General features: G+C 40.1%; 1 protein-coding gene across 6 annotated transcripts in view; it reads right to left on the bottom strand.

Annotated features, from left to right (window-relative positions):
* Positions 1–26,155, bottom strand: part of MYOM1 (myomesin 1) — a 289,844-nt gene that overhangs the window by 222,045 nt on the left and 41,644 nt on the right. For all 6 annotated transcript variants that reach the window (XM_052703414.1, XM_052703413.1, XM_052703415.1 and 3 more), the window contains 18 exons: positions 25,814–25,940; positions 24,882–25,066; positions 23,740–23,854; positions 18,472–18,628; positions 17,392–17,498; positions 17,235–17,279; positions 13,227–13,363; positions 11,840–11,984; positions 11,332–11,391; positions 10,958–11,025; positions 9,730–9,843; positions 8,994–9,081; positions 8,294–8,332; positions 8,106–8,211; positions 6,515–6,678; positions 5,099–5,135; positions 4,789–4,811; positions 3,137–3,192 (listed from right to left, as the gene is read on the bottom strand). In XM_052703414.1, coding sequence (XP_052559374.1) covers positions 3,137–3,192; positions 4,789–4,811; positions 5,099–5,135; positions 6,515–6,678; positions 8,106–8,211; positions 8,294–8,332; positions 8,994–9,081; positions 9,730–9,843; positions 10,958–11,025; positions 11,332–11,391; positions 11,840–11,984; positions 13,227–13,363; positions 17,235–17,279; positions 17,392–17,498; positions 18,472–18,628; positions 23,740–23,854; positions 24,882–25,066; positions 25,814–25,940 — 1,773 coding nt within the window. The remainder of the gene's footprint in view (positions 1–3,136; positions 3,193–4,788; positions 4,812–5,098; positions 5,136–6,514; positions 6,679–8,105; positions 8,212–8,293; positions 8,333–8,993; positions 9,082–9,729; positions 9,844–10,957; positions 11,026–11,331; positions 11,392–11,839; positions 11,985–13,226; positions 13,364–17,234; positions 17,280–17,391; positions 17,499–18,471; positions 18,629–23,739; positions 23,855–24,881; positions 25,067–25,813; positions 25,941–26,155) is intronic.

Genomic DNA, 26,155 nt, shown 5'->3' with positions numbered 1-26,155 from the left:
ACTGTCAATACAAACATGCCATCAGCTTTAGTCTCAGCCAGGAATTACACACATGTCCCTTGCAGTACTCAGTATTTCTTTATTGTGTTCTAGTTTTCTAGCAAGCATGAGTTCATTTCTGAGTTGCCCCAGCTGCCACTGCAAGATGCTAATGAGCTTATGTCCTCATCCAGAGTGCTGTGTGAGTGACCTTATGCAAACCTCAGGTGTTTGAAGTGGTGTCAGTACTCTTTAATTCAAAGAGGTTCAGTAGCAAAAGACAGAGTCATCACTGCAAAGTCATTCCCTAAAACAGTCACATTTTGCTTAACCTCACATCACTAGCTCCTGTTTGGAATTGGTTCTCCTCCGGATGTTTCCAACTCTTATTGCTGATTTTCCAGCAACTACTATGCAGAGATATATCTTATTATTCACTATGTAGATGGCGAGATCTTCGGTCATGCCAATGTTTTTTTGGAAGACAGCTCCACAATTATGGCACCTTAGCCAAATGGAAGTGGTTACCCACTGTGGCTGTATCTATCAGCTGCAGATTTTCTGTTCTTTGAACAGGATACTCTCTTTGCTTATGTGTTCTTATCATAATTAGGACTCAAAACACGTCTAGACCTTATGGCATCTATCAGGAAATCTGATCCATCTGAAAAACCTCATGAGCATGAGCAAACCTCACCTCTCAATATTTCGGAGTTCCACAGAGAAGTTCACAACCTAAATCTGTAGCTGGGGTACAGATGGCTATACAACTGGAGCACCTAGGTGATTCAGGTCCAGGCCTTTTGTATTTCTGCTTGTCTTTTCTGTCTTACACTGCAGATTATCATGAGAAGGGAAGTACAGCAGGAGAGGGCAATACCTGTATTCCAGGTACCGCTCTTCTCCCTGCGTGTTAGCACATACCTTCATGGGTAGTTTGGGCAGTGTGTGAGTTAAAGCAACAAAGTCATGGGAACTCACTCCCTTCTTCCAGCCTACCTGTGGAGGCACCAACCCCCAGCAGAAGGGGAGAATGGGGAGCTGGTGTGTAGAGGGATGTAATGCATTGCTTTCACGTTTGAAAGTGTAAATCTGTCAGGATCCAGAGTGTTCTTGTAAAAATAACCCCCTCTTAGTTTTGATAAAACAGCCACTTAGGTTAATCTGACTGTCTGTACACAAAACTTGTGCTAGTATTTTCTGTCAGATAAATTCTCCCTAACATGAGCTGACACTTAGCCTTTTCCAATTATATCCCCATGCTGAAGTGCATTTATGTATGTCAGCAGAAGCCTCTTAGGCCATCTGGAGCACTGTTTGATCAGCTCTGGTAGATGCAATACCTTCAGCTCGCTTGTAGAAAGCCAGAAAATAGCATTACAATCACAACATTAAGTCTGTGACTGAGATACACATATGCTTCAAGTTCAATATAGCAGTACCATTCTGTTCATAGAACTTAGTTATGACTGAATATGGCTATTCAGAATCAGAGTTTGCTATTGCCAGTCTTCTGCTACTGCATTTACTCCTTTTCAAAGGTGATTGTGCAGTCTGCATGGATTACACAACAGATGCAGAGAACTGCCTTCCTGTTTCTCCAGTGTGTGCAAGCAATAGGCAGATGAGCCAACATCACCCAAACAAGCAGTGCATTCCCCAAACACTCTCTGTCCTACTCTCTTTCTCAAAACAATCATCTACTGCGTTCAGAATCATGAGGTCAGGGATATTTGTCTCAAGTTCTGGGAATTTTCCATTCACTTATTCAAACGTCACAAATGTCCTTGCTTTCAAGGGCAATGAGTGTCTGGGTAAGATTTTGCAACTCGTTTTTTACAAACTCCCTTTTTTGTCAAATGTACACAATTTGCTTCAGCGAGCTTATACTCAGCTTTGACTCTTTTTGGCAGAGAGCTTAACACTGAAAACAAGCCAAAGCAGTATGAGAAGTTCATCTTCAAGCACAAGCAGCATTAGATGAGAGTCTGCAAATGCACTCCATTCCTTTCTGTATTCCACCTACCATTAAAATACTTGTATGAATGCTGCTTGTTTTTACAGTATTCCCAGAGCTGCTAAATCATTCAGTGAAAAGGTTTATCAAATGGTGTTTCACTTTACAATGCCAAAATGCTCAGTGTTCCCTGAATTGCTGTAGCCCACTATCTGATAGCTACGGATTACAATGTTAAGAGACCAAGATTTTAGTCTTAACATTTCTGCCCAACTCATTATCAAATACCTCTAACCCAGATGAACCACTACTAGCGAACGTGGAAATACCAGGCAGCTGTTTTGCAGTAGTTGTCATGTTACAAGTTTTCAGCTGTGCTCATATGCCTACTTTTGGTGCACACCCACATTTAAGAAAGAAAGTGGCTGGTGGCAGAGCAGAGGGAGTTGAAGAGCAATTGCTTTTAGTCTCAGTCCTACTGTACTACAACCTGTAGGAGCAGAGTGCTGGGGAAAGTTTATGGGAGTACAAACTGACCTCCTGGGGCATCTGGTCTATGACTGAGCAGTGGCACAGCCATGTTCCCAAGAGTGCCTTACAATAATCTTTTTGCTAAATGCTGCTGATATAATCTTGTGTAATGCCAGTGCCTTCTGACTTCATTTCCCACTTATGCTGATGAAATACAGAAAACTTTCTCCTTTGGTCTGGAAAAGAACTGAGTTACAATTTACTAGCTTTATGCTGTTTAAAAGGCAGACTACTGACTGTAGTGCCATGTTGTGAAAAAGTTAACTTCATCAGGTACAGAATGAGTAGCCATCCTATAAGAAAAAGGGAATTAAAACATTCCCTGGTGGAGCCTATATCAATGGCACCCTGTTAGTAAAAAACTAACTGTGAGGCCTGTGTATGAATTTTTAAACAGCTGGTTACATAAGGAGTTTGAATCACAGCTCACACTGTTGTCTCACTTTTATCTAATTCTTAAGAAAAGACACTGCCCCAAATAAATAAACCCATCTGTGCAAGACCACTGAGTTATGTACAGAAGACAGGGAATGAATAATGTGACGGATGTCATAGATGGAATCTTTAAAAATAAAATTAAAAAAAAAAAAAAAAAAGAATATTTTGCTGTCATTGAAAGACATTTGAGCTGTTTGGCTCTTGGGTAAAGCTTCAATGAATTCACTGTACCTTGCCTTCCTGGATGGTGACAACATCGGGCAAACCTCCAAGCACCCGGGCGCGATCTGAAAGGAAATGAGCATAATTTACTTTGGTGTCTCAAAATCAACTGCGTCCCAGATTCTGTTCCCCCTCCAGTTCTTTCCTCTTATCTTATTTATGTACAACGTGTCTCTGATATCTGTGCTGGGAGAGAACTACTCAGCATTCTCAGCACACCATTTGAACTTTAGAAACATTCCATTCGCAGCAAAAGAAGCGTTAGCAGCTGGTGTCAGTCACCTACCGGGCAGAACTAAAGTCCGCGTGGTGCATCCTGCACATTTCACAATCAATTCACAGTTACTTGTGATTACATACAGAAAATAATAATACTGATTTTTTGAGATCCAGTGCCGTAAACAGCGGGATAGATGAGAAGTGATGTTTTTGAGAAGAAATAAATGGCAGCTAAGAAAGTGCTAGAGCTTATGTTTTGATCTAAAAAAGGCTGCAGTCTCAGTGAAAGCAGTGAAATTTCTCTGCTTTGCATGGATCTCCATGTAAACAGGATAGGTATCTGGCCTACAGCTTCGAGCTCAAAGTCCCATAGGAATCTTACATAAATACAAATAAGCTGATCACATGCAAGCTTTGATGCACTTATTCTGGGGCAATGATTAGGTTAGTTATAATCTTGGTGGAGTCTGGCAGAGCAAGGAAAGGACAATAGAGAATATTCTCATCTAATGCACTCTGTAAAATATGCACTCTGGAGTAAATGACAACTTGATGGAGCATGACTACACTGTATCTGCCATCCCTCTATGAATCATGCAGTTAGAAATGAACTGCCCAGGGCAGGGTCATTACTGGTCCTTTCCTGCTATCTCAGCTGGGCCTACCAGGAATTGCTGTATATAGCACAGCCAAACTCCTTTCTCTTTGGAGTCTATGTACAGTGAGGAATTAGCTCCAATCCCTCTATCCATTTTTCTCTGTTTTTCTTAAAATCCAGTTCTGCTTTTGTTTTTATACAGGTCTGGAAATCACCTGCACTGAGATAACTGTTTGTGTTGTTACATTTTCCTACAGATTTTTCTGGAAACAGGAAAAATACTCACCTTAATAAACCAACTTGAATTCTAATGACTTATTCCTCAGACAATTATTACATATTTTTATTTTAATTGTTGTGTTGGAATTGAAATGTATCCAAAAGTGCCAGAAGATTCCCAGACCTGTCTTTAGACTATGCAAAAGGTTCTGCTGCTTCCTTACCCACCTCCTTAACGCAGAGCCATTTAACATTTCAAATAGTTCAAAACCAGCTGAGTGATTTCCTCTATCTCAGAAAACAGAGTGTCTTTTGGGCATAAAACATACATGAGATATCTCAACAACAGAAGTGATTTTTGGATAAAGCCAATTGGTAATGAGAACAAGATCTTAGGCTGAAAATATCCACACAACCCACATTTACAGTGTCATTAGCTGCAATGTGCAAATATTAAATCACTCTTCTTGCTTCCCCCTAGTGCTAGGCCAGCCAGAGTTAGGACATGCACATACATGTACACATGCATACGTGTCCTCTTTCTCCCAACAGGCAACCTTCCTGTATAGGGAGAGAACCTTCATAAACCATTTATTGCAATTACTATCAAAGAAGCCTCACTTACTTTTCTCTGCAATTGCAGCTTGCCTGGATTGAAAAGAAACAAAGAGAAAATTCAATTGCATTTAATGTTTACATAGAGTGATTGAAAAATAGATAGCTTATCTCTTAAGTTATCTTTGATCAGTTAAAGAAAACGCCTCTCATCATTTGGCAATACTGCTTTTTCTTCATTACCTAACTGTTGCAATGCAGTCACATGCAAAACTCCTACAGGTTTCTGTAGGACTAGGATTTATTTTTAGCTCTAGCACAAAACAAACAAATACCTTTATTATTTTATGGGTTCTACTGCTGGATTGCATAATACTTACTTTAATCTCTGGAACTCGGCAAAGGCTTCATCAAATGCTTGATAAAGAAAAAAGTTGATTTTAAAGGTAGGTTCAAACATAGGCTATCACAAATGTCATTTTAAAATGTGGAACTAAATTATAAATATAGACATCATTAAAGAAATATTAATGTATGGAAGCATGTTGTGATACTATATAATTTCTACAGTGCTAAATGATTCAACTGATAAAGGCAGTCATGTATACAGCAACTATTTACACACATACGCACGCATAAACACTTATTTTTCTCTACTAAAATTAAAAATTTAACACAAAGACATAGGGAAAGAACATTAGGTTGAAATGACCGCATAAAACAGAGGAAGTAATCCAAAATATATCACAATAATGCTATTCAAGCTTTTTTGATCACATACCTCTATTAGTAAAAACAGTTTTGAGCACATACGTCCCAGTACATAAATTTATTTATAAATTACATACTGGTGTTACTGAAGTTTTCATGCTTCCTTCCCACAACCTAGTAAACTGTCTTGTGCATCTCACTTCATAGACCACTGGCTTATGGGTACAAGAGATTTATTTTTTCCAAGTGCTTTTCACCTCTGCTCTAAAGCATTGCACTGATGGCCATGAACAGCGAACAAACAAACAGCAAACTCTTGTCTCCTTCATAAATTCAGGTTTAGCTAATGTCACGTGGTTGGTCAACATCTCCTACTTTGAAAGGGAAGAAAAAATTTCTTTTTCTCAGAAATTGAGGATAGCATACAGAAGGAGCAACCTGGAGATGACTGTAAGTTTACTGGCCTTCCAGAGATGTTACAGGCCCAAAGAGAAGCTTTAGGGATGGGAAATGCTTGAGACAGAAAGCCAGCCACTCTGAAGCAGTTAATCTTCTCCCTGGGATGTGAGAGCTCTCTCAGAGTAAGAGCTTCCATCAGTCAATCAAATTAATCTTATATGTTCCTGAAACATTCCTTCATTGTGCTGATGAAAGGGACTAGTCTCGACATCTCTGAAGAATAAGGAGCCCTGTTATATCCATCAAAGAAATACATAGGAAAGTAACAGAACAAACTTGTCCTTCACTTCCTCTTCCAAATATTATTTGAAAGAAAGACAGAGAAGTCATTCAACACTATAACTTGTGTTTAACATTGCCCATCAATGCATGGGGTTTTGTGGGAAAACTCAAAAACTGGGCTGACATCTCCGTAGGCAACTCGAAGTCAAGCTGCAGACTGGTATTTGGACAGGAAAAAGTCAATTATAATTTATAACTTGAGAGTACAGTATGAAGCAAATGGATGACACTACCGCAGAATGCCAAGCTGGACGCAACATGCAGAGACCCTACAACCCAAAAGGTCTGTAGCATTGGCCCACTCCACCCATGTTCAGGTAGTATTAACAGTGTGACCAGCCTACCTTGCCCAGAAAGATCCACTGTCTTTTTGTGTCCAGTTTTACCATCAAAGAGTTCCATTGTGTATTTGCCTTTGTCTTGTGGAGTTGGCTCATTGATCTGCAGCCAGATCTGTTCCCCAGTGACACCAGTCTTCACTCTGTCTGTAAACCTAATCTGGGTATCGCTGAAAAACACAAAATAGTGTTACCCCTTCATTTTAGTGGAATATAAAAGGGATTTTCTGTGAGAAATCTCAGCAGTTACTAAATGACTTCCAAGGTAGAATGGCACGCCATCATATTTTGAAGTTTTTGAAGCCAAATGTCAACTGTAGACCAAAGGGGCAGAATTGCTTTTTCTGCCCTACAGACTTTTTCTGTTCAACTTCCATTTCTCTTCTAAGTCTGTAGAATGAAGATGCATCTGACTGGTGTATCCTCAAATGTTCATGTTCTCTTCTTAGCATAAGTTTATTTCTGCTTGGGCACAGCAGAACTATATAAGGCTGTACCTACAAAAAAAATCCCACTTTTGTTACAAATGATGTTTGCTTAGTTTCAATGTTTCCTCACGTTCTGCTGTGATTTGGCTTTCACAATCGAATGCATTTTTACATGAGTAGATTTTCTTCCACAAAAAAGATCAATTTTTTCAGCTTCTTAACTCGACAGTTAATTGCCTTGGATGAAGGATATGATATTTCTCAAGCAAGCTGTTCGTTTTCTTTTTAATTGATGGCTTTGAATATGCTAGAGAGTCAAAGATCAATTTCACGTGTTTCAAGATTAAATTAATTTATAAAAATGAAATAGAGAAAAGACAGCAACAAGAAAGAATGATAGAAAAAAAAGAGAAAATGAAGAGAGAAAAAAAAATCCAGAACAATTCATATTTGGTTCCAGTTTTCAAACATTTGAGATACGTGGAGATACTATATCAAATGGGTGCCAAGAAAGGGGAAAATCTCAAACTGTTACCATGTCCACACAAAGTGAAGCAGAAAGAATACTAATAGTAGATTTAACGTAAACTGAGTTGTTTATTTCTCTGAGTTTTCCAATACAACTCTTTACACTGACTGAGAATTCAAAGCTGTCTCATGGATTTGGGTACACAGCTTCCTTTAATTTTATGGGGAGCTGGGCGTTCAAGTTTATTTCTAGAGTCTCAGTTCTCCTGTCTGTCCTATTTAGGCTTGTAGAACTCACAGGAAGCCCTGTCTGGATTTTACTGCCCTGGGCACATGTTAAAACTTGCTTTGCCTCCAAAACGTGAACCCATGCATGAAGAGGATGTGCCCTTTCGCCCTGGTCCCTGTGAATTATGGCTTTTGGACAAGCAGGCCTCCAGGCCTGGTATCTTTGAACCAAAGGCAGTGATCTCTAACAGAGCTTGCCAGTGCCATAGGTTATACATGTCACTCCTCAGAACCGCTCCAGAGGAAGAAGCAGCTCCCATTCAAGAGGTGGAAGTTCTCTGAAGCAATGCAGCCCTGACTCATGAGGGATAATGGGAAGACAAGTAGGCCTAGTCTGTCTCATACATCTAGGTTCTTTCTGAGTCTACAAACACCAAATTGCACAAACTTTTGCAAAGCTTAGTCATACTTACTTGTGCACCCAGCCTACTCTCAGATCTTCCACATAGTAGGTGACAAAGGAGTACAGCCTGATGCCCTCGGCTGTGCTCTGGATTTTCAGATCTGTTGCAGATAAAGCTGCAAGAAGAACACATCTTTATTTGCAGCCATTCACTGAGTGTCACTAGTCATATATCAGAGAAGTGACTTAAATGCTTACCAATCCTTCTGCATACTTCATTCATCAGATCTGCAAAAGCTGTGGAGACAAGATCCATAAATTAAGACACTGTGTCTGCAGCTCAATCATAGTACAAGCACTGCCTCTGAAATAATTTCCCCAGGCAGTTCCAAAAGTAAATCAGATCTACACTTTAAAATGTATTAGAAAGCTGTGTTTGCCTGTTATTCCACAGTTTCCAGACTTTATTTTACCTTGATGAATACTGCTGCAGCAGAACTAAACTATATGCTCTTTTTTTTTCCGTGTGAATACCCATATTCAGTTGGAATGACAAGCCAACTATATGCATTATAACAGATTTCACTTTTCCCCAGTTGCTTGGAAAATTAAGTGGTCACAATGAGTGGAAGGGTCTCAAAATATATGAATGCAAAAACATAAAAAAGTGAAATCTTATAAAAATATCTAGTTCTATAATTTCTTCTTATGATTGTTGGCTTACACTACTGATGAGCCCTGGGGAAACAAGATCTAGCTTAGCACCAGTCTTCACATTCTCCCAACATTATACATGCAATAAGGCATACTCAAATACTATTCATACTGAAAAATCTGCACTGTTCTAGTGAGATGCAGGAGGAAGGAAACTACAGGAAGGTGATTCATGCAGCTGTCTGTATTGCCTCGACCTCACCTACAGGCTGCTTGGCTTACAGCACGCAGAAAGGGTACTGACCTGTGTCCGTAAGTTTCAGCTCACTGATGTCCTTCCCTCTGTCATCCTTCAGTATGACTTCATAAATTCCAGTGTCTTTCTTAGAAAACTGTAAAAACAGTATTCAAAATAGTTTCTGTACAAAAATCTACATCTACGTCCTAGTTCATCCTCACCCTGCCCCCATCCCCGAGGAGGTGCCTGATGTCTGGGACTGCCCTGGTGCCCTCAGTGCCCTACTCCTGGCTGGGGCTGTGGGATGGGGCTTGGCAGCTGGGCCGTGCCTTGATGGGCTCATGGAGGGACTCAATCTGCACAGGTCTCTGATGCTAATTCCCTTTCTCAGCTAGAAGAACCAGAACCAAAGAGACTGAATGATTAATGCAAGTCAGACTCCACACCTTGAGATTGTAAATCTCAAGCAAGTCCGTTGGGTAACTTCAAGAGGGTGCTCCCATGAGGCTCAGAGCGAGCAGCACTTCCCGAGTGCAAGTCACAGCATAAACAGAGTCTCATTCTGTTGTGAACTGATACGCAAAGGAAGTGTCACACTTATTATCTCTTCTGTTCATCACTTCCTGAAGACATGAATGAACATTTAAAGATAGAAATTTGTTTTAGACAAAATGCAGACGCCTTGTGAGTTTTTCCATTTTTAAAACCGCTTCCTTTTTTGATTGTTCTGTTCAAATACCAGATCATATCTTTCACCTGATTCACAACATTCAGATGAGGACTAGAACAGACAGTCACTCACCTCTGATATCAGCAGGGTGCACACACCGTCTTTAAAGTCATGCTCTTCATCTACCATTATCTCCCTGGTATCTTTGTACCATACAATATGTGTTTCCTTCTTAATATTGGCCACCTAAAATGGACAAAAATCGTATCATAGTTATTTTCTGCATTTGGTCAGATGAACCTCGCATTGCATGGATTAACCTGTTTGAATGCTGGGTCAGCATGAAAGAATAGCTAAAGCTTTCCAACCTGATTGTAGTGAGTTACAAGGAGGCTGCTGGAGGCCTCACAGTTAAAATGAAGGCTGCAAGGAGGAAACAGAGGGGAAGAAAAGAGAGAAAAAAGGGTTATCAACAGCTTCAAGGAGTCCAGTGATCCTGTGAATCTAGCCCAGGGGATTTTGACACAGGTAAACAGGCAATAATCAGAAAGTCTTTGAATTCACAAAGACTCATCAACACCTATTAAGGTCTCTTTTGCTCAGCTCAGGGCGGATGGTTGGATGGATGGATGGATGACAGACTTAAGAAGCTATATTCCAAGGTGTTTTGTCTGAAATAAGCAGCCAGAGCACAACGTTCTGATTTTTCTCTGCTTACAGTACCTGGGGAAACATGAAGGGCCTGGATGACAGACCTAGCTCACTGCCTCGAACTGATGGGAGAGCCGTCAGAGAACGACAGCATTACGGTGCTGAGGCACTCTGCATTCCCCCAGAACAAATGTTACCATCATCCTACCCTGCTCCTGTTCCAGTCTCTCTCTTAAATGACTTAGGAAGCTGTGCAGGTGCATCTAACTAATCTCCAGTAACAAAGTGGTGATACTCAAAGGGTATGAAACAAGAATATTTCCCTTGCTGAAGGTTCTTTTGCATAAGCCTTTTCCATGCACAGAAACTAACGCACTGCTGTTTGTTCAGATACCATGTTTCTGCAAAGAAACCAAAGTTTACTGATTATACTGCAGGAGTACAAACTGTTTGGCTTTCACCACTGTCTTCGTCAGTTTTTGAGCTGCTTTGAGCTGAACAAGGAGGTAAGTTTTGCCCAAGTCTCAGATCATTTGCAGTCACCCCAGCATGATTAGCCCATGGTGCTTTCAATGGCTCTGTCTGTACGCAATATGCAGTTGGCAATCCAAAACCAAAGGCCATCTATTTAGTCCTCTTAGCCATCTAAACAGATGTTGATCAAAGTGTTTCTTGGAATCCTGTACCTAGTGTTTTCTTTACCTCTTACCTTACATTTCAGCATCACATTACATTCATCAGTAACTTCCCATCCCAGCTGATCCACAAAATGAGGACCTGTTCGAAGTCACAGACACATATTTTTTAAAACCATGAGTGCTATTCATGATACAAAAACAAAGACAAATCCCTTTTTCTTCATAAGAACACTGTGATATTTTGAAGTGTTTTTGTTTTTCCCATTTCTCCTTCTGAAGGTAAGCAACTACACAAGAGAGTAGACTAGATGTGTTTTAAGGGTCCCTTCCAATTCAAATGATTCTATGACTCTATTAAAAATGTCTATTTCAATTTAGAGTATATTAATATAAACAAACTCTTAAACTAACACTCACATGATTATCGTGAGTATTCTTATCATACCTTGTTTCCTGTGCCACTCTTTTCTTTGGAATTCTGCTTCATCTCGCAGCTTCTTGAATACTGGAAATGAAAACCATTAAAGCATATGAGGTTATGTGGACTATATGATTTATTAGTGCAGTATTGTTACCAGTGCAACTCTGTCCTTTGGAGGTCAAAGAGAATCCTGTCACTGGGTCATTCTTTCTCTCAGCAACGTAATACTGCACATGTTCTACACAATCTAATATAGGGAACTTGTTTTAGTAGGGGGGTTGGGCTTGATATCATTGCATCTGTAGAAAAGCAAGCCCTGACAGCCTTCAATATTTTACATTTCTGGAACAACTCCCTTTCCTCTGGGCACTTTTAAAGTATCAGTTCTCATACGCTCTCTGTTCTATTTGAGGCAGACAAGTGCTGTGACACGAACTTTTAATAGTACTAAATCAGGAAAAGAGTGGAAAAGTGATGACTGCCAACCTTGGTATAACTTTCCTAGCCTACAGCATAGCACAGATTCACATACCATCACCGATGAGGACCAGGCTGGACTGATTGGTTGCTTTTCCATCCTGCAGCTGGAAAGTGTAAGTCCCTTCATCTTTGTCCTCAAGTTTATCCATAATCATTTCAACAAGGCCAGTATGCTGGTCCACCTTCATCTTATATTTCTTGAGGAATTGAAAGTAAATTAATTAATGAATATCAGAATCACCGTATATTTGGCAAACATTGATATCTTTGGGGGAAATTCTGCTTTCTTTGCTCTCATTCGCACTATCTCTCTCCCTGGCTCTAAACATAGAACCAAATGAGTAAGAAATCTGTTAATGATGGAAGCATGTGACAGTCCTGCTCTATGATGAGTATTGTGATCTTTTTCATTGGAAAGGCACGGATTTGTATCTCTTTAGAACACTATTGCTTAGGAGTCAACATTTAAAAAAAAATTTTGCATAGAATGCTCTGACACTATCACAGAATCACAGAATGGCCAGGGTTGGAAGGGACCTCAAAGATCATGAATCTACAATCCTTCTGCCACGTGCAGGGCCACCAACCTCCCCATTTAATACCAGACCAGGCTGCCCAGGGCCCCACCCAACCTGGCTTTGCACACCTCCAGGGACGGGGCATCCACAACTTCTCCGGGCAGCCTGTTCCAGCACCTCTCTCTGTAAAGAACTTTTCCCTGACATCCAACCTAAATCTTCCCTTCCTCAACTTAAAACCATTTCCCCTTGTCCTGTTATTATCTACCCCTCTTGTTTATAGGCTCCCTTTAGGTATTGAAAGGCTGCAATGAGGTCACCCTGCAGCCTTCTTTTTTCCAGGTTGAACAAGTCCAGCTCCCTCAGCTGTCTTCAGAGGGGAGGTGCTTCAGTCCCCTCTCCTTGTAGAGTGCTCTATCTAACTATCAGTATTGCAACAAAAACACGCCACAGGTTGTCCTTGGGAATAACAAGCTCTGCTGCTGAAAACAACCACTTGCAAGTTTTCCCTTGGTTTAACACATTCCTCCAAACAGGAAAAGGATATGAGAAGAGAGAACAAGTGGCCATAGATAAAAGACACTGGATGATCTGGGCTACTGCAGTGATTACTTGAAAACCACAGTAGTTGCTTACCTGCAATTACTTGCTTCCCTACATTTCAGGACCTTCTACAGTACTCATTAGTTAACAGACCATGTGGTACTCCCAAAGGAGGCAGGAAGGATGTTTATAAACTCATTCAGTCGAATTTAGCTGGAGCTCAGAACTATAGACAAAGTCTTTCTAGCAAGTGGTGTTTTCAATGACATACATTAATTCTGATGAAAATGCACTAGCATTGAATTCTAATTGGAAGCTATTGAAGATATTAGTGCTCATTTGTTACAAACACACAAAAAGGCAATTGTAAAGCCTTACCTCCCCATTAAAAATTTCCTTATCATTAAATACAAAGTTGGCCTTTGCATTGCCAGACAATTTTTCAGCTTGCAACCAGAATCTCACTTCTCCTTTTTCCAGAATTTCTACTGCCAGCTCAGAAGCAAGTGGAATAGCTACAAAGAAGAGAGACAAGAATGAAGCATATACTTTTCTGCATAGGAACAACTATTTTCTTCACTTCTTCCATTCAGTTAATGTACTCAAGGTAACTAGCTTACAATAACTCTTTGTACCAATGGAATGCCTCTCCACCCACATTTACACAGAGCAACAGGCAAGATTGAATTATTTGATCTTTCTATCTCTAGGTCTAGGTACAGAGTTGAAATGTTTGCAATTTGAATTGTGCTGGGGTCCCTCCATTCCAACATGGGGCTAAAGGTAAACTGCAAGCATCTCTGCAGCACAGTGTGAACCTTCCTGGTGCAAACACATCTTTAATGAGTCACTTAATGTTGTTGCAAGGCAGTGAAGTGACTCATTAAGGAAACGATAAAACAAAATAAAACAAGCACAAAGGCAGATCAGAAAGTCAGCTGCTGAACTGCAGGTTGGGAGACTTTTGTAAGTGACTCTTGCTGAGTGGGACCTTTATCTCCAGAATTCACTGAATGTCACAAAATGCCCCAAACTTCCCCATTAATAATAAACATCTGTTTATTTATGAATAATGGAAATCCCCACATTCAATAAGCTGTGTAAGCAGGAAAAAAAATTCTTGTAAAGAGTGCTCTACTACAAACTAGTCTTATTTTTTTCTCGTTCCTGTTTGTAAAACTACTTTCACTTTTTTTGTCAAGTTATTTTAATCAGCAGCATTAAACAGGGGCATTTCTACTCCAATATCCGGGGATATTTGCTCATTTTCTTATTTTCCATCATTTTACCTGTCTTAGTGGACTCTCAAATTTCCAACAAACTCATATACACAGAGCATGCATGCTGTATGTGACCTCTGCCCCAAACTCCACTTTCACAGCAGTGTAAAGTCTGCCTTGCAAGGGTGTAACTGAGAAGAGTGCACAAACAAATTGCAAAACACCTGATTAAGTGTGTGGTGATGGGTGTCACCCAATACCTCCTCCCATACAAACCCCAGGGCAGGGTTTTCCCTAAACTTTACTTACCTAGAAGCCTCACTACAGGGAGAGGACTGGGACTGGTGTAATACCTGGCATCATTTATCATTCATTTTTCACCATGCTAATTCAGGTTGGACACTAAGAAAAATTTCTTTTCAGAAAGAGCAGCGAGGCAGTGGTACTGAGGCTGTGCAGGGAGGTGGTGGAGTCACCATCTCTGCAGGTGTTCAAGACGTGTGGATGTGGCACTGAGGGATGTGGTTAGTGGGCATGGTGGAGACGGGGTGATGGTTGGACTAGGTGATCTTAGAGGTCTTTTCAACCTTAATGATCCTACATTTCTGAACAGTGGGATACTTTCTGGGGCTGAACACCGCTGCCAAACCAGGTGGTGCCCATGTGAAGACTCCCTGCATCTTCTTTTCACAGGAGCACCCTTTCCATGAACCTCTACCCTCCCACGCTCATGCTTTTGGTGGCACAGAACACGTCTTTGGTGAATATAAAGCTTCTGGGTGGTGAAGACACAGGGAAAAAAAAGAAAAAAGAGAGTGATGAAAAAACACAGAAGAGAAAAACGTTTAAAAATGAGTCCTAGAGAGACAGGAGTATTAAAAGGAGTCAGTTGTGAAGCTTCCTTCCCTACTAGCTTGTGAGAAACAAAAGGCATGTCATATCTTGCATAATTTTTCAGAACAAACCACCAGAAATGCTACAGAGCCTGCAGAAGTAACAGGAGGAGGGTGAGAACAGACATCAGGCTGCTCTGCTTTTGTTTCACTGTCAGCTCTGTGGGAACGTCAAAGTCCCAGTATGCAATTAACAATGAATATCTTAGTCTAACAAGGAAGAAAATACCTCAGAAACTGCTCAAGAAGAGGCTGAAAGGACATAAAAGGATCATTTCTGGGAAAAAGCCACTCACTCCCCCATCTAAAGTAATCAGACAGGTCTGTGTAACAGTCCTGCACCAGCAATAACCCTATTTCAAAATATTTCCATTTTACAAAACACCAACTGTCTTCAGGGATTTTGAAAAGCCATCATACTTTCAAGGTTTCACATCCTATTTGTATAACATCACAAATTACCACGTGCAGTTGACAGAAAATCTTCAGGCAGATGCTAGCGCTAAACTGAAGAGCTGGAATATTTGTTTGCACCCAACACCAATACAATACTGTGTTCAAGAGCAGTTGAGTTCTGCAGGACCACATTATCTGAGCAACTCATTTTCCCACAGTTACTTGCTGCAGATGTTTCTGAGTAGAAGTTAGAGTTAAGTGCAGTTGAGACATACAAACCAAACAACGTGCAAGAGCTCATGTTGAATCAGAAATGGCAGCGACTCATTTTTTTGTCAGGAATTTGGGTATTCATCAGATTAGTGTTTATAAATATCTAAAAGAATGTGAGAGGCAAATGGATGAGGCCAAGCTCTTTTCAGCAGTGTGTACGATAGGACAAGGAGCCTTGGCCCAAAACTTGAACATAGGAAGTTCCATACTAACATGCAGAAGAGCTCCTTATGGTAAGGGTAACAGAATACTGGAACAGGTTTCCCAGAGAGGCTGCAAAGTCTCCTTCTGTGGAGATATTCAAGACTCATCTGGATGCTACCTGTGTGACCTATTGGAGAGAACCTGCTTTAGCAGAGGGTTGGACTCAATGATCTCTTGAGGTCCCTTCTAACCCCCACAGTTCTGTAATTACTCAGAGAGATGACAGAAGTTTCATGTTGATCCATAGCTCATTATTATTTTCCCAGTCTCACAGATAAATGAAGACATGTTTCGACCTATAATTGTAATTGATAATTTTGTATTGTTCACAGGGCCTAGCATGCCCAAAGCTAGAAGAGTTTCCCCTCTTCTGATTTCACCTGCTTCCCCTGGAGGCTCCATGCACAGCTGGGAGTGTACTAACACCTAACAACAAATAAAAAAAACCCAGACCCACGTTCTGTGTCCCAAGCAACTTATTTTTGTTACATTAGTTATTAATACAGAATGTGGCAAAGAGCTGAGAAGAGAAGGGCTGGGGCAAGTAAGGACAGGTGACAGCAATAAGGGGCTGTGATGACTCATGCTCAGAGTGAAGATAGGGTTGGGAGAAGTAAATGGGGTGCTTGGGCTGTCAAAATATTGAGAAGAGCAGAGCTGACATGGAAAGGACTTGGAGGGAAATGACATGTACAGAAAGACAGGCAATTTGTGTGGCCAAGTTGTGGTGGGGCTCAGAGGAATGATGCAGGCTGGGCTGGCAGAGGTGCCATTGTTTTCTTATTTTTCTTATTATTGTTTTCTTCAATTATTCAAGTAACATTCCACTGAGAAGAACAAGGTTGTGCCACTGTCAGGATATCATGAAAGTGTAAGAAATCTGTGAACTTGGCAAAAGTATCATCCCAAGCAGCAGGAAAAGTGTTTACATCTCCAAGAGGAACAGAAAAGAGTGTGACAAATTTCAGCAGAAAAATTCTGTATAGAGAACTACATTGCTTGCTCTGTTAACCGTAATTTTAAATTGTTTTAAATTTCAGCTGAGATGAAATTAGAGGGGCAGAAAATTTTTCAAATTAGAATGTTCAGATCAGGCTAGGCATTCCAAGACAAAAAGCTGCTATGAAGAAGAAATAAAACCATTAGGATACTTATTTTCAATCCGACATAGAGCATATACTTAGTATATACTTAGATCAGTAACCCGCAAAAGAGCGGGAAGAGTATCAGCAATGCTGTGAGTGAAAGAGTGAAAAATAAAGGAATCGTAGGTTTTCAATTCAAAAACACTCATCTGAAAGCAGTCTAGCAACTTCCCTATCTGATGCTGGCAGGAGCTTTGTGATACAGACCCCAGTGCACACAAAACTCTCCCTTACAGACACGTTTGATTCACTTACTTGGGAATTTGTGTTCATGGCTCAGAGCAAGCAGGCGTTTCATTTCTGCAAAAGATATGAAGTCATACATGGATATTATGGATACAACAAAGACAAAAGCAGGAAGAAACAGAAGGCAAAGCAAAACAAGCATGCTTAGAAGACACTGTGTGTCTACCTTCTTCATCAATTGTGTAGCCTGATGAAACTCCATCAGTGTCCGTAACAACACAGGAATAAATTCCCAAATCATCTTCCCCAAGATTCTTAAAGACTGCTTTTGACCTTTGGGAAACAAACAACAACAACAAAAAGATAAAAAAGTAGAACTAGTCTGAACCAAGATCCTTTTTCACTGTTGCAAAACCAGATTAAAAGCACCCTTGTATTAGCTTCTGCTCTGACTGCAAGGCAAATACAGGTGTCCTGACCAGAATAAACCAGGAGAGGTTATTCATGTGTGGTACAAATGGAAATAGCCCAGCCCATGAAGCACCCATGAGACTGAAAGCTGACCAGTTGCCTGTTCTGGGACAACAGCGGAGACCTGGGTGCAAGATTTGTAACTTCTTGAGGGAGCTGTAGAAGCTCTCAGTGCCAGAAGTACTGGACTTAAAAGCATATTGTCAAGTCTTTGATGAACAAGGAAAGATACTCTAAGTGCAGGCTGATTCAGCTTTCATATGCAATACCAAAAGTGGTGTTTCTGCATGGTTTCTATAACCAGAAGAGCACACAGATACTTCATAGGCTGCATTTGCCATTTCTTCCTCTCTGAAAAATGCCTGAAGAAACATTTTAGGCTTGTAGAGAATTACAATTGTTACCAAATCAGGCTATGGTGACATTATCAAAACAGTGTCCTGCTCAGATGATTGTAATGATGTTACACAGTCTAAGCAGACTAGGAAGCAGACAAATAATTTAAGCCTTTGGAGATTTAACGTAACAGCAATTGGAATAATCTGTCCTGGCTGGCAGGTTGTAAGAGGACAGAGCACAGATTTTCTCACTCTGTGCCTAAATGTAACTACAAGTACATTGCCTAACCAGAAGGCCTGACTCATTCTGTGCAAGCTGCAATTTCCTTATGGTCTGCACATAGACTTGCTGACAAACAGCATGCTCATGCCGAAGCCTTTTGGTAACAACAGCAGATAGAATTCTTACTGAGCTCATCCATCCAGAAAGGATGGATTTCTGTGGTCTGCTGAGGTTTTTCAAACATGAGACGATTGTTACCACTGAGTGCTCTTACTTTCCGCCTTTGGAATCGATGTCCAGTCGAGAGTCATCCTCAATTGGCTCATAGTTCTTGGACCAAACAAACTTAGAGTTTGGAGACATCTGATCACATTCAAAGTTCAAGGAAATGACTCCATCGTCATCCACATTAACCACCACTTCCTTAGTTCCTGAAAGATCAGAACAAGGCAATTCCATTTTCTTAGAGATGACAGCAGACAAGTCTGATTCATAGGGTGGATTGAGAGGATCTTTTCTATTTTGGCAGGTGGCACACAAAGCGTTGCAAATATTGACAATATCAATCCTTGACTCCTGACTAGATTTCTCATCCTAACACAAATAAATTAAGGAACAGATTAAAAAGCATTATAAATCAAGTTATTTACTTGAGCAAGTCTAAGCACCCATGAGACTATGATATTTTCTCTAGAAAAAAACCTGAAGGGGAAAAAATGCAAGCCTCCAATTCCATTAAATGCTTGAATTATTAAATAGCAATATTTTTCACGCTAAGGGATAGTAAGTGTTTTCAATATGCAGCAAGAGTTTCTCATTCCCTAGTCAAACAAAAGCTCCAGAGGGAATACTGGGTACAAAAGTGGATGTTTGAAAAGGTGCAGGAGGCAAAAGAAGAAACAACCAAGCTGCTCAAGCTGCACAAATTTGTGCAACGGAGGCACATCTTTGGTGACTCTGGCTTCACTCTGGGTGGTTGGCTTAATTGCTGAGCTTGGCATCTGGCCCTGCAGCCATCTGCAGCATTAATGCAGGCACACAAAGGGTGTGAATATTTGCAATTAGCCTCTTAGTCGCCCACCCTGTTTTGCCAGTACCTGCAGTCTGTGGGCTGGATAAGGTGACCCAGTTAGTCCCTAAAAGGCCCTGAGTAAGTTCCAGATCGGGAAATGAAACACACCTCCTGCATGCTCCCTCCATGAAGCACAGCAAATTTTATCTGGGAATCCTGTACCTGTGGCAATAGCTTTCATTTCAGCAGCTTGTCTGGTAATGCCACTGAAAGCACTGAGAAGTGTTGGAGAACATCCAGCTTCCTCTGAACAGCTCAGAGCTGCAGTTTACGTCTGAATGGGGTACTCACGGTATATTACTGAGTTTAAGACAACGCTGGGCTGCCCAGAATGCTAATGGTGTGCCTTCTCACAATGCATTGTGTCTTAATGACAAGAGACGTTGTAATTAAGGGCTTTGTTTTCAGCATAATTCTTAATGAATCTCAAGTATGCAAGGAGATTTCTGTGTTTCATCATTCCAGTACTATACACACGTCCTCTCCAGCACTGTGATTAGCTCCTGTAAAGACAAGTGCTGTACGTGCAACCTTCTTATTCTTTATAATTTGCTACGACTGTTTAATGAAAGATTAGATTAATATCCCTGGTTTGGCCCTATTATTTACCAGCCCTCACGGGAATGAAGCACAATAAGAACCAGGAGATGATTAATGGGTACTAAGGTCTACAAATAATTTGTGAGGCAGCTGCACATTTTTCAAAATTTTAATGATGTAATTTATTATATGCAAATTCATTGCTTGACATTTCACTAATGTTTAGTTGACATTTCACTAATGTTTAGTTTCCTCTCGATCATTAGCACGTGAATCTTTGGGTGGCAGCTGATGTGATGTGTGAAGAAACGCAGCCAGAAGGAACATTTGAAGAGCAGCATCTCTTACATTTGTTTTAGAGTATCCACATTAGAATCATAGAATAGCCTGGGTTGAAAAGGACCACAATGATCATCCAGTTTCAACACCCATGCCAGGGGCAAGGCTGCCAACCAGCAGACCAGGCTGCCCAGAGCCACATCCAGCCTGGCCTTGAATGCCTCCAGGGATGGGGCATCCACAACCTCCTTGGGCAACCTGTTCCAGTGTGTCACCACCCTCCCTGTGAAAAACTTCCTCCTAACACCTAACCTAAACCTCCCGTCTCAGTTTAAAACCATTCCCCCTTGTCCTAGTCTATCCAGCCTTGTAAACAGTCATTGCCCTTCCTGTTTATATGCTCCCTTCAAATATTGGAAGGCCGCAATGAGGTGATGATAACAGTGCATAGCATGTATCTCCAGAAGCGATGATGGTTTTTACTTCTAATAGTTATGTGGAAGTCAGAAAAATATGTATTTTTAAACAACTGTGGCAGAGGACTTGCCTACTCCACAGTGTGAAACCAAAGAAGCTGCTATAATAGTAGTAGCCTGATTTCTCCTTTCTAGGTAATGTGGTGGTTTGTACAAATCATCCAGAGTCACTCTTAAAGTCCTGATAAAAAATAAAATACTTCGATACCATATCAAATACTGATTAAGTGCACTGATCTGAGGGCTTCTTTACACTGAAAGGAAAGAGGTAATGTTAAGATAAAGCAGACAGCACCAAAACACTGGAGTTATGGGCACCATCTTTTCTACAGCTAGTCAGAAAAGTTGACTGGGATTAATTTCATTAATTTCTGAGATTTTGTCATAAAACTTCCCAAACATGCTGCTCAAAACCTCTCTCATCAAGGTTAAACTTGCCTATTGGTTAGCTGAAGGGATTTTGGTGGATGACTGACTTTGTGCTTAAAGTAAATTTGTGGTTGCCATGGGGTTAAGTTTTTAGTTCTGCTATGGCTTTGGTCACAGCTGCACAGAGGGCAGAATCAGAAAAATCAGGTAATTGCAATTTTATACTATCTTAGTATGCTTCTGATTGTGTTGTGAGAGGTCAGGTGAGTGCAGGGACTTTCAACAGGTTGCTCTCACTGAAACAGTCCTCACATGCACCATCTTGCAGCCAAGGATTCACACAAACGTGTAGAAGGCCTCCTGTAAAAAGGCTTTACAAAACCCCACAACAAAACACTTCATGTAAGGTTAAAGGTTGGATCCCATAGTCTGACCCCCAGGGCAGATCAAATTCCTGTGCCAAGCCCTCCTGAAGCAGTTGATGCATGGTTTGAATCTAACTTCCATTTATGCCAGCGTGCAAAAGGACTAAAAGCAGACCTAAGAATGATCAGGAGAGATATGCAGTTGCTCCTAGACTCCTCTTGCCTCCTGTGAGATCTGCAAAATCACCAAAGTGATTTTGTCCAAAGATAAAGTTTCAGCTCAAGACTAGCCAGCATTGCTGAATTTTTATTTTTTTTCTCTCCTTTATGTGTGTGGGTTTTTTATTTAGTTTTAACAGATAACTGTAAAAATGAAATACAGTTTTTAAACAAGGGAAGGATGGAAACTATCATACCATTCTATTAATACATGTAACTGGATCAAGAAAATTGATATCACGCATTTTAAAACAAGTATTTCCATTCAGGATGTTATTTACTTACATTCTTTGGTTAGAGAGCTCAGTCTCCTGGCAATTCTACATGTTTGCCAACATTCCAGTGACATTCCAGCAGGAATTGTGCAGAGAGATCTTGCAATATTTTGTCTCCATCCACAATGTTAATAAAGACAGTATTCATTGGGTAACACCAGAAGATTCGTGGTAATTTTTGATTGTTCTTGAGATTTGTGTGGTTTGAGTGAGAAAGCTGAAAGCCTATTCAGGAGACTGCTTTCTGAAATACGTTTTTTAATAAGCCTTTTGTTATTTCTTAGCACTATTAAGAAGCTTAGTTTGGTGAACAGTTTATCTGCATACCTTAGCTCAAAATATGGGTCAATCAGATTTGTTTAAGTAAATCATTTTCAACTTCCCTGACTTTCTTGAGATCCATCAGACATCACTATGGTGAACAACAGCCTGGCTTGCAGAAGAGTCATAGTCCTGAGATTCATCACCTTCTCTAACTGTGAGGATTGCAAAACAAATATTCTACTCACATTCATGGTGCTAGATTGAATTTGGGCCACATTGGACTACGAAAACTGCTGAAAAATCTTTTTTTTGTTGTTATGACTATCATCTTCAGAACAGTTTACATCCATATATTATTTTTCATTGCATGATCAATCATTTATTTCATGCATTTAAATATTATTACCATAACAAGTTTTTATAAAAAATCTGATGGATGGATGTTAACCCTCAAGGAAAATAGATTAGTAAAGGCAAAAGTTCAGTACTAATAGTGGTTTGATGTTCAATTTAGAAGTGGTTGTTGTTATAGTATCTAAGCTGTTTTCAAGAATCGGTTTCTAAGTCTTGCCTTGCTCTACTTGCAGATGATGAGAACAACCCTAATGCTTCTACAGTGGTTTGTTGGTCTGAACTTAGGGCTACTTTATTTTTGAAAGAAAAGAAAAAAGATACAGTAGCTGTGAGAGATGAAGCTGAGGTATGGATGGCCAGATGAGCAGTGGGATGAGCAATCCTGCTTGCCATGTTATTATGATTACAGCTGTCAACAGGGTAAGATTTACCTATAGTGCCCCTTTTTATCTCATCCTGTAGGAAGTTCCCAGGCTTCTGATTTTGCACCCAGACTTCTCATGGCCTCTCTTTCCCATGTCTCCAGTCTTTGGTGCTCCTGGCTCCACACTCCTCCTACTATGACCATTTTCAGGCCACATCTCCATTACCACCATATCTTCCTTTTACTCTAGAACAAACCTATTCTCAACTAAATTATTTTAGTCCCTTCACAGCTCATGTATTTCTCTCCTATTCCAACCCTTTCTAGCCTACATACTTATCCTCTTATCTCCATATCACAGTCTTGCCTTTTCTTAATCATCCAGTCCATCCCACCCCCCCTTTCCCATTCCACTAATAGTCACTACAGCCTTCTCATTCAAATATTTCTAGTTCTTTTCTTCCTCTGTCTTCAGATATCCTTTTGATCACTTTTACAGCCTCACTGGGAGACTGTTCAAGGCTTCTTAGGATTACATTTTTTAAATCTTTATTTTAAATATTAAAGGTAAAGAGTAATTTCTTTTACCCTTTCCTCAGGTACACTGCGTAAATTAAACAGAAGAAAGAGATAAACAAATAATTTACTACAGGAAGGGCAAAGCCTACAACTGTAGAATTTTTGGTTGGGCTGATCTTAACAAATCCTCCACTCATGCTCTGTTCTATTGCAATACACATATAACTTTATATTCCTGAACAGGTTGTTACAATAAGAAAACCTGTCCCGACTTAAAACATATCTGACCAGGCAGAAGGATATATTCTTCAACTTGTTTCCTGCATACTAAGAATGTTTGACTTTGAGGGGGGGCAGGCTGTTCACACACAGCCTGCGTGCAAACACATCACACAGACAGGCACCTCGTTAAATAGGACAAAAAAGAGGAAGCATTTCTAGCAAACCTGGTCGTGTCTCAGCTACAACGGGATCAGTGATATCCGATGGTCTCCCAACACCAGCCTGGTTTGTCGCCCGCACACGGAACACATAGCTCACCCCTTCTGTTAGGCCAGCTATCTGCAGGAAGCAAACATATACATGACTTATTACAAAACACCAATTTTAATTTCACACTTTTTACAGTACCAGTCTGGATGCTTGACAATCATATTTCCTTTATTTTTTATTTTGCTCTTTCTCCAGTTGGCAAATATTCCTTCCTTTTTTTATTTTTCTTTTCTTTTTTTCAGTCCCAGAGAAGCATGACTGATATGTTTGATTTATGCTTTCCTTGTATGCATAGCTAACATTTAGACAGTGCCACAGCTGCTGTTGATTTATTTATAAAAGGAGCATTGTTATTTGAACAGGATGTTTTTAACTCGTGTCCACTGACCTCTAGAACAGCACAATCTTATACTGTAGATAAATTATCAGTAAAATGTCCCAGTCCCACTTTTATAGAACCTGAAGGGCAGTTAACTGTATGGATCTTGTTCTACTCTCTTGAGCAATTGCAGTAACATTGTAACACCTGTAAATGCTCCTATAAAACATGTGTGAAAAGATCAAACCCTAAAGTGAAGTCTTCCAAATGCTCTGGAAAGAATAGAAGTAGCAAATCCACTTCAGATGTATCTCTGAAATTGAAATACACTTAATTCCTTATTTAGAAGTCATTCCACAAAATCATGTGACATAATAGTGGGAAATGGTTGTGTTTTACATGCCATTAAATGTGTGGAGAGAGTAATTTGTATTTGAAAGAACCACATACCACATTATTTACAACATCCATTTTTGTGTAATGTTTTTGTGTAGCAATGCTCTTTGAGCTAGGAAATACCAGGGATGCCTACTGTGTTGTAAGAATAATGTGCAGTTTCAGCACAATTTCTATTTATTTATTTTTTTATTTTTTTACATATCAGATTATCTTCTAAGTTACTGCCTTGTCTGACTACACAGATTTCATACATGGGTGTCCCAGGCACAGCATAGCCTACTAAGTGTTTCCATAAATGCTACGCAGGACTATATTATCTGTGACTGACTTCTTTAAGATTATTCTGTTATATTTGTATTGAATCTCAAACTACTTTACCTTCAAGAATTTCTTTTGAAGTGGCTTCTCATTGACGCTTCTCCAACGTTCCTCCTTTGCTTCAGTTTCCTTCATATCAATGTAGTAACCAGCTATAGGACTACGACCAGTATAAACTGGTTCCTTCCACAGTAATACCAAAGAGTCCTTCCTAACTTCTGTGTATGTGACATCGTGAGGTGGCCCTGAAAGGTAAGAGTGAAAATTGGAATTGTGTTGTCAGAATAAAGACCAAAGAGATTAACGCATAAGACTTCAAAACACAAAATCAAACAACACATCGCACACCCAAAGCTGACACAGCAGGTGCAGTTCCATTGTATCAGATCTAAATGAGATATGAATACAATTCATACCTAATAAAAGAGTGGCCCTAAAAAACAATCCAAGTTTTTGAGATTTGGTATCTTGATCAAATATTTACGAACAAACAAAAATTACAAATAATCTCCCAAGCCAGGGAAATAAGTTAAATATTAAGCTAATGAGCTGCTTTAAGGACAGTTTTAAAGTCCACTGGAGCCAATGGAGATTGTTTTCAATAATTTCAGTGAGTGTTAAAAGGTCAGAGATCTGGCCTTGAAGTAATATATGATACATGACAGAAGGGCTACAAGGACTCCCTGCCTTCTCTGTTAGACAGGTTTTTATATTAATCACTTAAACTAAGGAGCACAGTGGCAGACACAGTACAGAAACAAAGCAGTAAAAATAAAGAAAATACAAGCTACTTGTAAAATGCTACTGGTTATGTGGGCATTGCTTAATTCATCAATGTAAGTACGTTAAAAGAATGTGATGAAGACACAGGCCTCGGTATATACTTCAGTACCCACTGACTGCCCTAGAAGCAAGACATTGAGAACTTAGACTATTTGTTCCAGAGCACCCTGTGGGTGGCAGTAACCTTCGTGTTACACTCAGGATCCTACCAGGTACAGCAATGGTCCATTCTTCACATTTGAAGGGCTTGCTGGGCAGGGAGGGTGTCCCAACCCCAGCCAGGTTAGCAGCAGCCACCTGGAACTGGTACACCATGTTTTCCTTCAGGTTTTCAATCTGCAGATCCAACAAAATAATACTTATTAACTTTGGATTAAGGCCTTAGGAGAAAGTCACTATCATCTAATACATGAACGTGCTTTGAAGTGCCTGAAGAGATGAAAGCTTTATTGATATCACACATATCCTGGCTCTCCCTCTAAGCCGTGACATAGCATATGTGAGTATTCTCAGTATGCTCAGATTTTAAAACTATTCCTATTGAAAGACTT

Source organism: Tympanuchus pallidicinctus, unplaced genomic scaffold (genome assembly GCF_026119805.1).
Source record: "Tympanuchus pallidicinctus isolate F22 unplaced genomic scaffold, pur_lepc_1.0 scaffold5, whole genome shotgun sequence".
Lineage (NCBI taxonomy): Eukaryota > Metazoa > Chordata > Aves > Galliformes > Phasianidae > Tympanuchus > Tympanuchus pallidicinctus.
This window is presented reverse-complemented; position numbering and strand designations above follow the sequence as displayed.